Below are 13,144 nucleotides of genomic sequence, written 5' to 3'. Positions count from 1 at the left end.
ACAGACAGTTACCCAGAGGAAACCCACGCAGACACAGGGAGAACACTCCACACTCCTCACAGAAAGTCACCCGGAGCGGGAATCGAACCCACAACCGAGATGTGTGACTGCGACACCACCTGCTGCGCCACCGTGCCGCCCATCACTCAACTCAAAGATATTGAAATTCTGTTTTACACACACACACACACATAGTATATAGTTTTAAACAACAATTCAGTGTTTAGTGTTTTAAAGAGTAAGTGTTTTAAAGTAGTAAACAATCTGTAGAAGATTTTCCAGAATGATGACATATTAAAATGTTAGTAATATTAATAATATATTAAATATGAATAGAACCAGAATCAAATTTTTACTACATTTCTTTCTTCAATATTTAAACGTTTGATAATATTTTATATAAATAGCTTTAGTAAATCATTTAATTAGTGTAATGTCTGTTATTTCAAATTCATTTCAACATATTTAGAAAATACATAATAGCTTCTGTAATAATATGTGAAGGGGGTTTCAGATTTATTTCTATATACGAGGAAACATGGCAAAATTACTGTTTACTGTGATAACAGACCATACTGTACACTGCAGATAAGGAAGGCTGAAAAACCCTGACATATTGCTTTGAGGTTTGAGAAGAGTTAGAGGAATCTTAAGGGAAACAGATAAATGTTTACATTATTGAAAATCAAAGTAAGCATCTAGAAAAACTAATCTAAACTTTACAAATAAAAGGATTTCTTGGACTGATTCACTTCCGTTTTTTCACTAATGGCTTGGTTTATTGAAATGACCTACATGATTTACAGGTACATAAATTACAGAAGCTGACACCAAGCATTTACACATAAACCTTACAGCTATAAAAGTCATACTTTCTGGAGCTGAAAACAAGAAAATCATTTCTAGGTTTGTAGGATAATGTACTATAATGTACATGACAATTCTACATGCAAACTCCAACTATAACTGGCTGTGTCTTATCAAACTGTAAAGAGAGCATTCAGCCACATTCATGTGTTAGCAATAAATGAAATATGAAAAAATCAGAAGAGCTTCCTGTCATTTCGAGTTTAGGCCGACTAATAGGTGATATTAATGTTAAATTTCCTCCCCAGTTTGTTAAGCATAAAATATGAGACCAAAATGACCCTAACACTGGCTTCCACACAGTGCTGAGCATTTACATAATTTTCAGACAGAATGAACATTGAGTGTTTTCATTTTTCAGGGGCTATTTCTGAGAAAAGTAGAAAACGTAGGAGGAAAGTCAAAAATAATCTGTTGAAGTACGTAAGGAAAATCCACAAGTGTTTCTCTCCATTCTTTGCGTGTGAGAAAACAATTCACAGCAATGGATCTGAACAAATGATTATCAACAGCTGCCAATATTCTGTGACTGAGAAAAGAAAAATGCAACCAACTCTTACGACTGAACTTTAGTGAGATGGGAAAAATCCCTGCAGAATTCTTTATTGTGTAATAACGGCAAGTTCTAAGAACCTATCAGAACTTGTATCACTGTTTACTTCTGAGGTCTCTATGTAGCTGTTCTTATGTCACTTTTATGTGTGACTGGGAAAAATTAGTAATTTGGTTTAAAAGTTGTATTGACTGGAATGTATGTGTCTGACATTTGCACAGTAGTGAAAAACAAAGCCACTCAGACAAACACAAAATTAACACAAATGAGCCTTGAGTTCTACTACTGATGATTTGAGTGCTGTGTGGTATATTTCCTTACGGCGTCTTTTTAATCTTCCCTCTATCATCAGTACAAGGACACAGCTAATCAGTAAATAATATTTCCTTGATGTTCTATTAATTTACAGTCCATACAATACCCAAAGAATGTGTCTGTGTGAATAAATACCATTCTAAGAACAATTTGACTCCAAATTTTGATGCGTATCTTTGCTCTGTGGAATTCTATGAAAGGTCATTTAATGCCTACGAATTTCTTTTTAAAACACTAAAATATAAATATGACTTCATATATATATCTCCCACCGCGACCCTGAAATAGACAAACGGAAAAGAAGATGAATGAATGAATATATATCTCCATTTTGTCTACTTTTATTTTCCTCTATCATTTGACCTTCAAAGTTCATGAAAAATGGACCAGTAGAAATGCTCCAAAATTATATGAAATAAAATATTTTTTATTGACTTCCACTGAAAGTCAAAGTGCTGTTTTTTCATTCTCCTATAAAGTCATTATTTGAGAAAAACATTCTCATAAACAGTGATGATGTGTTAATGAAGGAAAATATTTAATTTAGTAGAGATTTCTTAGTAGTTTTGTAGAAAACTCATCCAATTAAGCACTGAATCAATCGGTCAGCTTTACAATTACGAGCGTGTTTGCTGATGTATATTACTCGTGTAGTCAAGTTTAGTCTTAGATATTTAATTGCCTATAAACAGGATTTATTTGAGTTATTATTATTATTATTATTATTATTATTATTATTATTTAAATAATCTCGTGACAAAACCTTGTACCTTCATTTGTGGCGTGACTCGATCATTGGCTGTTGTTTATATTGTGTCACACATTCAACCAACAAAAAGTATCTAAGATTTCTTAAATCAAACTGCAACATCAATTTCAATTTAAAACTACTTTTTTCCATTCACAATAATCATTTTGGAGACAAGAGGTTTGTGTGTGGTATCATTTGAGCATTTGCAGCCCTGGGAATCTTGTCTGCAGCTTTGTGATCATCATTAGGACAAAATGAGGACTGAACACTCTATAGCTGTATCCTGTCGATGTCTGAGACAGTGGACTACATGAGGTCAAAGCTAGGCCTAAAGGAAATCAGCTCTTGTTCTAAAAGGAACAATGCTGTCGCCCTCTGCTGGCCTGTAGGTTTACAGTTTATAGCTCAAGTGATAAGTGGCTGATCCTATAAAGAGCACAATAAAACGACTGCTGGTAGAGACGGGTCTCCGCTATGATATCGCCCCATAAAAATATTAATAACTTGCCTTTTATGGGTGTTAAGCGGGACGTTTTCCTACGGTTGTCTCGGTTAAGGCACCGCATGCTTCTTCCACAGGATGGCAGTAATGTAAAACATCTACAGTATACACAGGGGTGTGTAATAATGAACTGATCAGAACACAGAAAGCAAAGCACTTCTGACTGATATTATGATCAACACAGACCCACGGAGGTTTATTAAAATCAGACTATGCTATGTTTACAGTGCCACTTCTGTACTCACAGACTACATGAACGATGGACAGGCCAAAATACTGGGAAAAATATGCAGGTTTGTACTAAAAAATAAAGCCTATCATCACCATTTTCACTCATCACATAATTTTTAACCTAATTATGCAATTAATCCGTTATGATGTTATCAAACGACCCAAGCAAAACATAATTACTGTACACCAGGCCCACAGAAAGGGAATGTGTCTTCATTTTGGTCCATTTACTTCAAATGTGTGGCTGAGACATTGGAGGCATTGAATAATTACTGTATACATTTATACATTAAGCACAGAGGAAAATGAACAGAGTTAAATTAGCTCAACTGAGGTTCAACTGTGCAGATAATCCAGCATCAGTGTAGGTGATAACTGCAGGCCTCTGACATGCCTTCATTTGAACCATATGTGATACGGTATATTACAACCCCTAACAATGAACTCCTACAGGAGACAACGTGTTTTCCGTTTCCGTGTTCATAAGACTGCCATTGACTTAATATAATGGAGGATGTTTGAGTATCACCAACACTGACCTCACCCTAAAGAAACTGATCAAATAAAAATAGTGTGGTTTCTGAACATACAGGCAAACTTGATTTGAAGTTTTGTGTTATTTTGTCAAGAGGTTCATAGTCTCATTTATTGCAAAGAAGCACAACACAGTTACATCAGCTTTTCAGCAGCCCTAATGGACTTCATGCTGAAATATGAAACAAAACGGCCATTAAGTCACAAAAAAACATCTTTGATGAGGACATGGTGGAGGAATGTATGAGATTTGATGCCTGCTCTGTACAAATCATTAATTATTAATTGCTGACCTCAGAACCCAGAGGTTATCAGTCTCATTGAATTAGTTAGGAAGATTTCTCTTTTCCTAATGAATGGCCTACCAACAGCATTACAAAATACAGGCAATGGAATGATGAACGTTAAGGGCAACAATGAAACTACAGACTAATAGATTTCCCAAAGAGACATGGTGAGGCTACAAAGCAACAGCAATACTGAGCAATGGTCCGTTTGGTCTCTTCTCTGGTGCGGCCCCAGGGCAGTCACAGGGTGCATCCCAATTGAGTTCTTAATAGTGGTGCAAACTATTTTTTATTATGTGGTATTTAGTGTGGTTAACAGTGTAAAAGTTAATGTATTCAAATATTCAAAAGGCAAACTTCAAACAGGTCCGTTTCTTTTGGAAATATTTAATGCCCATTTTGAATTAATATCTTTCAAAGATAAACTCTGTTCCGTTGGAGTGGGTGTTGGCAAAGCAATGTTTTATCGCTCCCTGTTAGTACAAAATGTTAATATTGTGTACTATTAAGATGAGACTAAAATATATATCGTACAGTAGAACTGTGTAGTACACAATTGGGACACACCCACACTGAGCCTCGACAACCTTCTCCTATAACATTACACTTCCTCTTCAACTTCCGCTAAGAGCACAACGATTCTAGTCTTTCTGTCCTTTTCCACACTGTACATCAACAGGCAATGAGATGTCTAGATACTTATTTACATTATTTAATTAAATCCTCATCCCTCATACGCCAAAAAGGTTTTTATATATAAACTTATTATAACCATTTAAAAAGAGCGAGAGTCGTAGGTCTGCGCTCTTCAAAATAAAGGTCCCAGAAAGAGTTCTAGCCACAGAAGAACCGTCTTGGTTTCCTTAAAGAACCATTCACTGGACGAAGGTTTAAAAACTATCTCTGTAAATGACATGTGTACACGTGGAGAACCGGCCCAGACTGTAAAGTTTATAGTTACATTCTGTGAAAAGTCTCTAAACATTAAAAGTTTCTCCGTACCCACATGTCTAATTTACAAAAAAATAAAAAATAATAATTAAAAAAAAACATTGTTTAAGAAAACTAAAGAGGTTCTTCTGTGGTAAAAAAGAGAACTCTTTGTAGCACCTTTTCTTCTTTAAAAAGTGTATAGGGAATAATAAGGATAAGTTGGTAAAACTAGATAGCCTATATAAATGGACACATAAACAAACATTAAATAAGGAGGCTAGTTAAAATATACACTGAAATATGTTGCTTTGAATTTATTTCAAAGGTGTAAATAGGTTCCACGTGAATACCTCAACACAAAAACTGTAGAAAAAAATGAATAAATAATTTTTAAAAATAAATAATTATCTTCAGCAGTTCAACCTGAAAAATGATCTCGAGCTGTGAAATTTGCTACTTTCATTCAACTCAAAGAGGCTACATTTATTTTTATCGTCCCGTGTTTATTGAGTTGAATAAAACAATTTCAGTGGCTTGTCACCACATTAAGTGTTTGTTTACTTAGCCTACTTTGGGCCAGAATTGTGTTTATGTTTTTGTGTTGTTGGGTTGTTTTCTGTTTTATTATTTTGTTTTGTTTTGTTTGGTTTTTTTTTTTTTGGTTTTTTTTTTTCATCGAGAACCGATGTCCACGTTTAAATCTAATAAATTCAAAGCAGCATTTTTTTCAGTGAGTAGATAAATATGGACGGGGTTTTTCCTCGGAGAGAGAGAGGGGAGTGGGGTCTGTAGTCTAGGTGTGTGGGTAGAAGCTATAGTAGCCCATGTCCTTGGGGCACGTTTTCTCACACTCCCTCGGCGCCAGGAGCTCGGCTTTGAGCGGAGACGAAGTTTCCGAGAGCGGCGTGGCGGAAGGTGACATCCTGCGGCGTTTAGCCTGCTCGAAGATGCCCGAGTCGCTGGAGTCGATGGACTTGATAGAGGAGGGCGGCTCGACGCTCCAAGCCGCCTCGGACAGCTCCTTGGCTTTGGCCGCCTCGTCCGCGGCGCTCAGCGGGGACCTATCCACATCTCCTTCCACGTCTTCGGGCCCGAGGAGCTGGTAACCGGTCGAGGCGCCGGTCCTCCCCCAGCACGAGAGCACAGAGCCCGGCTTGGAGGCAGCAGTGGAGCCCGCTGTGGAGCCCAGTGACATGGAGCCCACTGAGGTGGAGCCCAGTGACGTAGAACCCACCGACGCGGAGCCCACCAACGTGGAACCCACCGACGTGCCCCCGCCGCTCCCGCCACAATATTGAGGCGAGGTGCGGGCTCCCCACGCTGGCGCCTCGCCGTAGTAGCCGCAGCCCAGCGGCTTGACCCCCGCGGCCGCGTACGACAGCAGCGTGGCCGCGTTGCCCGCAAGGTCAGCGGCAGCGGCGGCTGCTGCGGCGTCGTAGGCTGCGGCGGCAGTGGCGAAGTCCAGGCGGTGGTGGTGATGGTTGTTGTGATGGTGGTGCGCAGGGGACACAAACCAGCGCTGCGGGGAGCCCGCGGACTCGTCGCTCGGCTGTGGCGGTGAGAGCAGGCTGTTAGCGAGAGGCACACCGCGCTCCGCAGCGCCCGCAGACCCCGCCACTGACCCCGCGACAGCGCCCGCAGCGCCGCCGGCGTGGAACCGAGACTTGGCCGCTGCGTAAGAACCCACGAACTGCTCCTGTAGGAACGAGCCCGCCACCGCGTAGCGCGCGCCCGGCATCAGCTGCGAGCGCGGTGACGCGCCCGGGGACGGCGTTAAGCGGTCGATATCACATCCTGTATACACGCTGGAGAGAGATAGACAGAGAAAGTGTGTGAGAGAGACATTATTATTATAATTATTAATTATTATTATTATTATTATTACTATGCCATTGTGCACATGTGACGTTGGAGTGGTGCAACGATCTGCGCCAGTTGGCTTTAAATAAAAGACAATGGAGCACATGGATTACACTTGTCTACAGTTTGGCTACGTTTACGCTTTTGTTCATACACTTTATAATTACTACATTTAAATAAGAATGGTAATATACTACTAACATGTCTTGAACATTTAAGACAGATTCAGTAATTGGGGACCATCAGGTTTTTGAAGAATATAAAAACACAGGTTCCAGCTCATTGTTATGGATTATTTCTAAACGAACAAAAATGAAATGAGAGGCGGATTAGAAACAGAGCAAAGTAAAAACCTCTGGAGAGCAAGGTACAACCGAATGAAGCGAATCACTGCACCACACCTAAGTGTTTTAATACAGATCTTAAATATTAAAAATCGAGCTCTTGGTGAGATGTGACCAATTTTATTTGTGTGTTTATCATAATTGATCCACACTAGAGATAATACACTTTTGACGTAATAAACATTCTCGATATCACCAAGAATCTACGTGATATTTAACAGGAAATGTATCGTGTAAATGTTATTTAAGGAAGTGGCCTGTTTCCAAGCGCTTATACATTAGAATCACGCAATTTACTTTCCTTACCCGTCTGTTTCATATAAATATAAATATATATATTATTCACCATTACACAACAGTATTACACCTGTTGGATAAGTTCTGAGGAACATAGTGCTGTACATTTCTGTCTGTAAAAAAATGCCCTGTTCCACAGCACTCTCCAGCTCTGAGTGAGAAATGGACACGATGAACAGAGACTTAATTATTCTCAGAAAGCAGCAGACGATCTGTTGGCGTTCACAGTTCAACAGAGAAGCGAGACAATGGCGGATAAAGGCTACAGTAAGCGTCAACACAAAGCTCTACAACAAAGAACTCAGGGATTAAACATAACAAGGGGCTGGAAATAAGCAAACAGGTGTCTTCTCTTACGTGTCATAGTTGTCCCGGAATCCTTTAGCGAAGGGATTGTGGTCGATTTTGAGCTGAGTGATCTGAGGAGGAGGAGGAGGAGTGAGAGATGAAGAGTAATAAGAGACGTATAGTCTTTCTCTTACGCGCGCGCGTGTACATTGTAAACTGTGCAGTATATGAGTGTGTTTGTGTTTAATCATAGTCTTACATCTGTGTTCTGATAGGCTGTGACTGCGATGAACTGGGTCTCCGGGAAGGTGAAGGTCTGCACGCGCCCGGGTTGGCTCGTGTCCTCGGTTCCGTCTTCGTTCACCTGCACCACGTGCAATCGGGGCTGGTACTTATGCAAAGACTGAAGGACCACCATCTGCACACACACACACACACACACACACACACACACCAACAACAACACAACACTGTTTAGAATAACATTTCGCTGCAGTGTTTTAAAAGACTTGATAACATTAATGAAGATAACAAAACAAAAAAATGCAAGAATGATTGAAAACGTTGAGAAAATATTTATGTGCCTTCAACAATATTAAAAAGCATAAAAGAAGTGCACAAATTTGTGTGTGTGTGTGTGTGTGTGTGTGTGTGTGTGTTACACCCCCCAATGGAGATTGCCCATTTTATTTGCTATTATCAAATTGTTATCAAAAATATAAAGGATGAGGCAAAATGTACACTTTTTACTATTTGTTTAATAATTTATATTTTCTCTCTTATTTCATTAATGTCCAAACATTTAGCATAATCAGGAAATATGGCACAGAATTTCTTATGATTGATCTGTGATAACAGTTTCTTTAATATCATCTTAAGAAGCTATTTTTTCCACAAAATAAATAAATAAATAAATAAAACCGAAGGCATTCAATTTTCCCACAAATATTAATAAACAATCGAATATGGATTGTCCGTTGTTTGTTTTTTGTTTTTTTAAATCAGTGTGTTCAAAATACACAATATAATTCTAAATTATCCGTGGACTGGTGACTTTCGTTACGAGTTCAACAATAAGACCACACGATGTTAAATCCCAGTCACGGCTAAAAACGGGTTGAAGTTAGTATCTAGTGAAGCATTTTTGAAAATAAATGTTGAGTTTATTATTTTCTATGGCTTCAGCTGCTCTCTCACCTGTCCCGTGTTGTTGGTTGCTCCCTTGTTATTTGTTAACTTGAGCTTCCCGAATGAGATTTCCTGGCGCATCCAGTGCGCTCCAGTGTTAGGAGAGTCCGGGTGCATGTACACTCTGTTCCCTACACACACACACACACACACACATTTATTAAATATAACTCATAATCACTTGCGTGGCTAGAAACACAACAGGTCTTCAACACTTCAACAAAGACAAAATGGCACCTGCGCAGCTCCAAAATAACGACTATAAATGAACACGTCTACATTTTGTTTAATATTCACAAAGAACTCAGATATCACATAATGTTTGAGCTCCCATTCCTACAAAGACATATATCATGAGAAGTTCTTTTTATTTTTGGTAAAATACTTTTAACTTTATTGAACCAATCTGTTCCAATAAAAATCTGTACATTTTAATTTCTTTAAACGGCAACAAACTGTTAATTTTATATATATTTTTATAGAAAGGAATGTCCTGTTTGTTTTGTTTTTAATTATTTTATTATTTTCTTGTGTACAATACAAATTGTTACTATGAAATGTATTGTTTTTTTACCATTTATTATGTAATGTTACATTGTTATAAATCTTTTATTACTATTGTCGCATTGCTGATTGTTATTATTATTAATACCTACCTGTGACATTAGTGTCCGCTTTTCCGCACGGGACCCATTTTCCTCCCTGAAATCTCCAGTGGTTGGGATCAGCCAGAATAACATCCACAAAAATATTGTAATGGGCGGTAGGGTCCAGTCCAGAAATGTTAAAACTCAGAAAAGGAAACATCCGCCTGGGCACAAAGAAAAAGACCGGGAACTCAGTCAAACAACGCGCGCGGTTCAGTGATTTAAAGACCGCACGCGCCCCTCGCTGCTTTCAGTTACTCTCTTAACAAGAGCTCAGCAGTCAATTACACACGACTTGATCAGCAACAGGAAAAAATAACAGAGAAATACGAAGCCGAGTGTTGGAACGAACAGCCTGTTAATGAAGAGAGACGCTAATTCACCGAGGAGTGTAAATACACCATAGACTAAAAAAACAAAACAAAAACAACCCTAAACTACAGCACCTTAATCTTAAAAACTAATCTAAACACATTAAAACACCTCACACTAAAACACCTCACACTGAAATACAGTACAGCGTTAACTAAAAAATACTAAATTACATAAATACATTTACACAAAAACACCCTAAATGCACCTCACACTAAAATATGTCATACTTTTTTACTCCCTACAAAAACACCTTACACTATTACACTATTTATCTAAGAGTAACTAATACACCGCGCACTAAAACACCCTACATCAGTACACCTTCTGTTATAAACAAAGCTTAATATAACCCCCCTAATCACGTCATATTTAAAGTTGTACGAAATTAGTACCAAGCATCAACGCCTTAGTCTTTTCACATTGTTCTCCATTTACAGTAAAATCTGTATTATTTCAACCCAAAAAACATATCGTTTAAAAAAGGCTAATAATAATAATAATAATAATAATAATAATAATAATAAACGACCCTCTCTAAAATGTGAAGATACAAATGAATCCAAACAATTGTCCAGTGAAGTCGGTGTAATTCTCAGAGTAATCTAGAAAACGTTGTATTCCATAAAAAAATATACGTATTTGGTTTGTATTTTAAAGAAGATCAGTGTTGATTCTAAAAGCACTCGTCCAATTAAAGAAAACAATAAAAGATAGCGATTACGATTCAAAAATATGCTCAAATTGACTTTGGAATAAAAAATGGAATAAAACTGTAATTTGTATTGAAAGCTTAGACAGAGAGAGAAACCCCGTCTTTGAAATAAAAAAGAAAAAAAAACATGTTCAAAAGAGAAATACATTCTTGGAATAAATGTTTCTGAAAACGCACCGTCCGAATAAATGAAAGTGTGTTATAATAAAAACGAATATTTCAGTCGGAAAGGCGCAGAAAAACGTTGGAAACAATCCGTTGTAAAGGGAATGCATTTCTGAAAAGAACGAATGTGAAGAAGCGGTGTAAGTGTAATGTAGAAGTGTTTTTATGTAGAGACAAGAGACGGAGGGTAAAGACGCTGGAAATTGGAGAAAGGGAGTGAGTAAAGTAAAAAGCGCGTGGATGCAGAGTGTAATCCGGCTGCTCCGCGGTGTGCGCCCGTGCGGATACGTTACCGGCCCTGCTTGGTGATGATCATCTCGGTCTGGTGACGGTGGAATTTGATCCAGAGCGCCCGGTTGCACAGGTACACGTGCGCCTTGCCCGGTAGCAGCGCGGGCTGCGCGGAGGGCAGCTGGTAGAAGTGCGCGCTCTGGTACGCGTGGCCGTACTGCTGCGCGTAAGGGTACGCCTGCGGGGACGCGCCGCTCAGCAGGCCGCTGTAGGCGCCGTTGGCGATCACCGGGTGGTGCGCCATGTAGCGGCTCGGACTGCCGATGGAGAAGGCGGCGTGTTGCCCGGCGTACGGGAACATGGGCGCTGGGCTCGGTGGCTGCGGCGGTGGCGGCGGCGGCTGTGGAGGCGGCGGTGCGAGGCAGCGCTCTGAGGCGCAGCCATCGAACGTGTGGCGAATGTCGAGGGCAGGAGAGAGTCTCGCGCTCTGGGCGGCCCCCGCAGGGCCCTTAGAGTCCGCGAACTCGGACTCATTCGTCATCCTCCCGCCGCAGTTTTTTTTCACAGGTGAACTCTCTCTTCTCTCTAGGTCGTCGTCGCCGTGCGCAATCGCGAGATCGGACCCTCGCGCCGCCGGCGAGAGGCACTGCTCGAGCTGCATGGCTCGAGGAACCGATAACAATCAAATAAATAAATAAATAAAATAAAAAATTAAAATAACGCACACACCAACGTGCGCGCGCACACACACACACGCACGCAGAACGAGATGGCAGTTGCAATTAAGGGGCGCGTGCGCGCCTGCTTTGAGAGAAGTTCAGAGAGAGAGAGAGAGAGAGAGAGAGAGAGAGAGAGAGAGAGAGGGGAGAGAGAGAACGCTAAATCAGCGCCTCTCCTGCTCGTGCATGCTTAATGAAGGTGCGCTCGCTATTGGTTCGCGCGTGACGGTAATTTAATTAGACAGAACTTAATTAGGATAATCAAGCGCGGCCCTTCCCGCCACTGTGCGCGAGCTTCCTGTGGCCGCTCGTGTTTGTACACTGAAACCTGTGAAAAAAGAGGAGCGGTAATTTTAGCTCCTGCAGAAAAACACCCTCCAGAGCGCTCGAGGGGAGCTGTAAGAGGGACTGCTTTGAATAATGGCGCGTTCAGAAGCTCAGAACGTTCATGTGCGGCGGAGTAACAAAGAGTGTTTACCGCAGGATTCATTATTCACCCTGACGCCCGAGACAGGACCGCGCTTCATCTGCTCAGATGTTTGTGATAGGGCGTAAAATCATGGGCTTTCTCTCGATACCTCTTTACCAGTCCCAGCTCTGATCAATAATACATAGAGAAGAGGACAGGACTCCGAGCTCTCAGATAAACGCAGAGAGTCTGCACCCCTTTCTGATTCACCGCAGACGAGGCCTGAGAGGCACAGTGCCCTAATAACAAATTTACCGCGTGGCTTCCTTTGTTATTAGCTGCTCCAGTTGTGGCGAATTGTCACGAGGTCATTGTTTACTGATTTGTGTTGTAAATATTATTATTAGTAGAGGGTTTATTTAACGAAGAGTAGTAAAACATCTTTTGTGTGGATGTTTTTATTATGAGAAGTGTCCATTTTGCCGTCACTGTGATGATGTTATTTAGTAAGAAAATATAATCGTATCGTGTTTCATACGCCACATTTAATTTACATTATATATATATTTTACAGTTTAATGAAAGCTTGCTAATATTCACCGCTCATTCTAGACTCTAATACTAACATCACGACCTGATAATAATAATAATAATATAATAATAATAATATAATAATAATAATAATAATAATAATAATAATTATAAAATAATATTCTTAACAGATTTAGTTGTTGTTATTATTATTGTAAAATCTGAACGTATTTTTTTTCAGCCTCCCTCCACTGAGACTCAGTCTGCTGTTGGCCAAAGACTGGGAGCTGATGGCTGACCACTGATCAGTGCTGTCCGGAGTTTATAAACCCCAAATATCCGGTAACGCCGCCGTATGAAAGAAAAGGTTCAGAGCGCGGAGAACGTTGAGATTTAACGCTGAGG

The 13,144-nt window shown here is 40.0% G+C and overlaps 1 protein-coding gene across 1 annotated transcript; it reads right to left on the bottom strand.

Annotated features, from left to right (window-relative positions):
- Positions 1-5,766: 5,766 nt before the first annotated feature.
- On the bottom strand, positions 5,767-11,741 carry tbr1b (T-box brain transcription factor 1b). The gene is made up of 7 exons (XM_066685929.1): positions 11,143-11,741; positions 9,607-9,761; positions 8,960-9,081; positions 8,022-8,180; positions 7,832-7,893; positions 6,234-6,778; positions 5,767-6,176 (listed from the first exon to the last, which is right to left on the bottom strand). Exons 1-7 carry the CDS (start codon positions 11,739-11,741, stop codon positions 5,767-5,769), a joined length of 2,052 nt encoding a protein of 683 aa, XP_066542026.1.
- Positions 11,742-13,144: the final 1,403 nt, after the last annotated feature.

Source organism: Hoplias malabaricus, chromosome 12 (genome assembly GCF_029633855.1).
Source record: "Hoplias malabaricus isolate fHopMal1 chromosome 12, fHopMal1.hap1, whole genome shotgun sequence".
In the NCBI taxonomy this organism is placed as follows: domain Eukaryota; kingdom Metazoa; phylum Chordata; class Actinopteri; order Characiformes; family Erythrinidae; genus Hoplias; species Hoplias malabaricus.
This window is presented reverse-complemented; position numbering and strand designations above follow the sequence as displayed.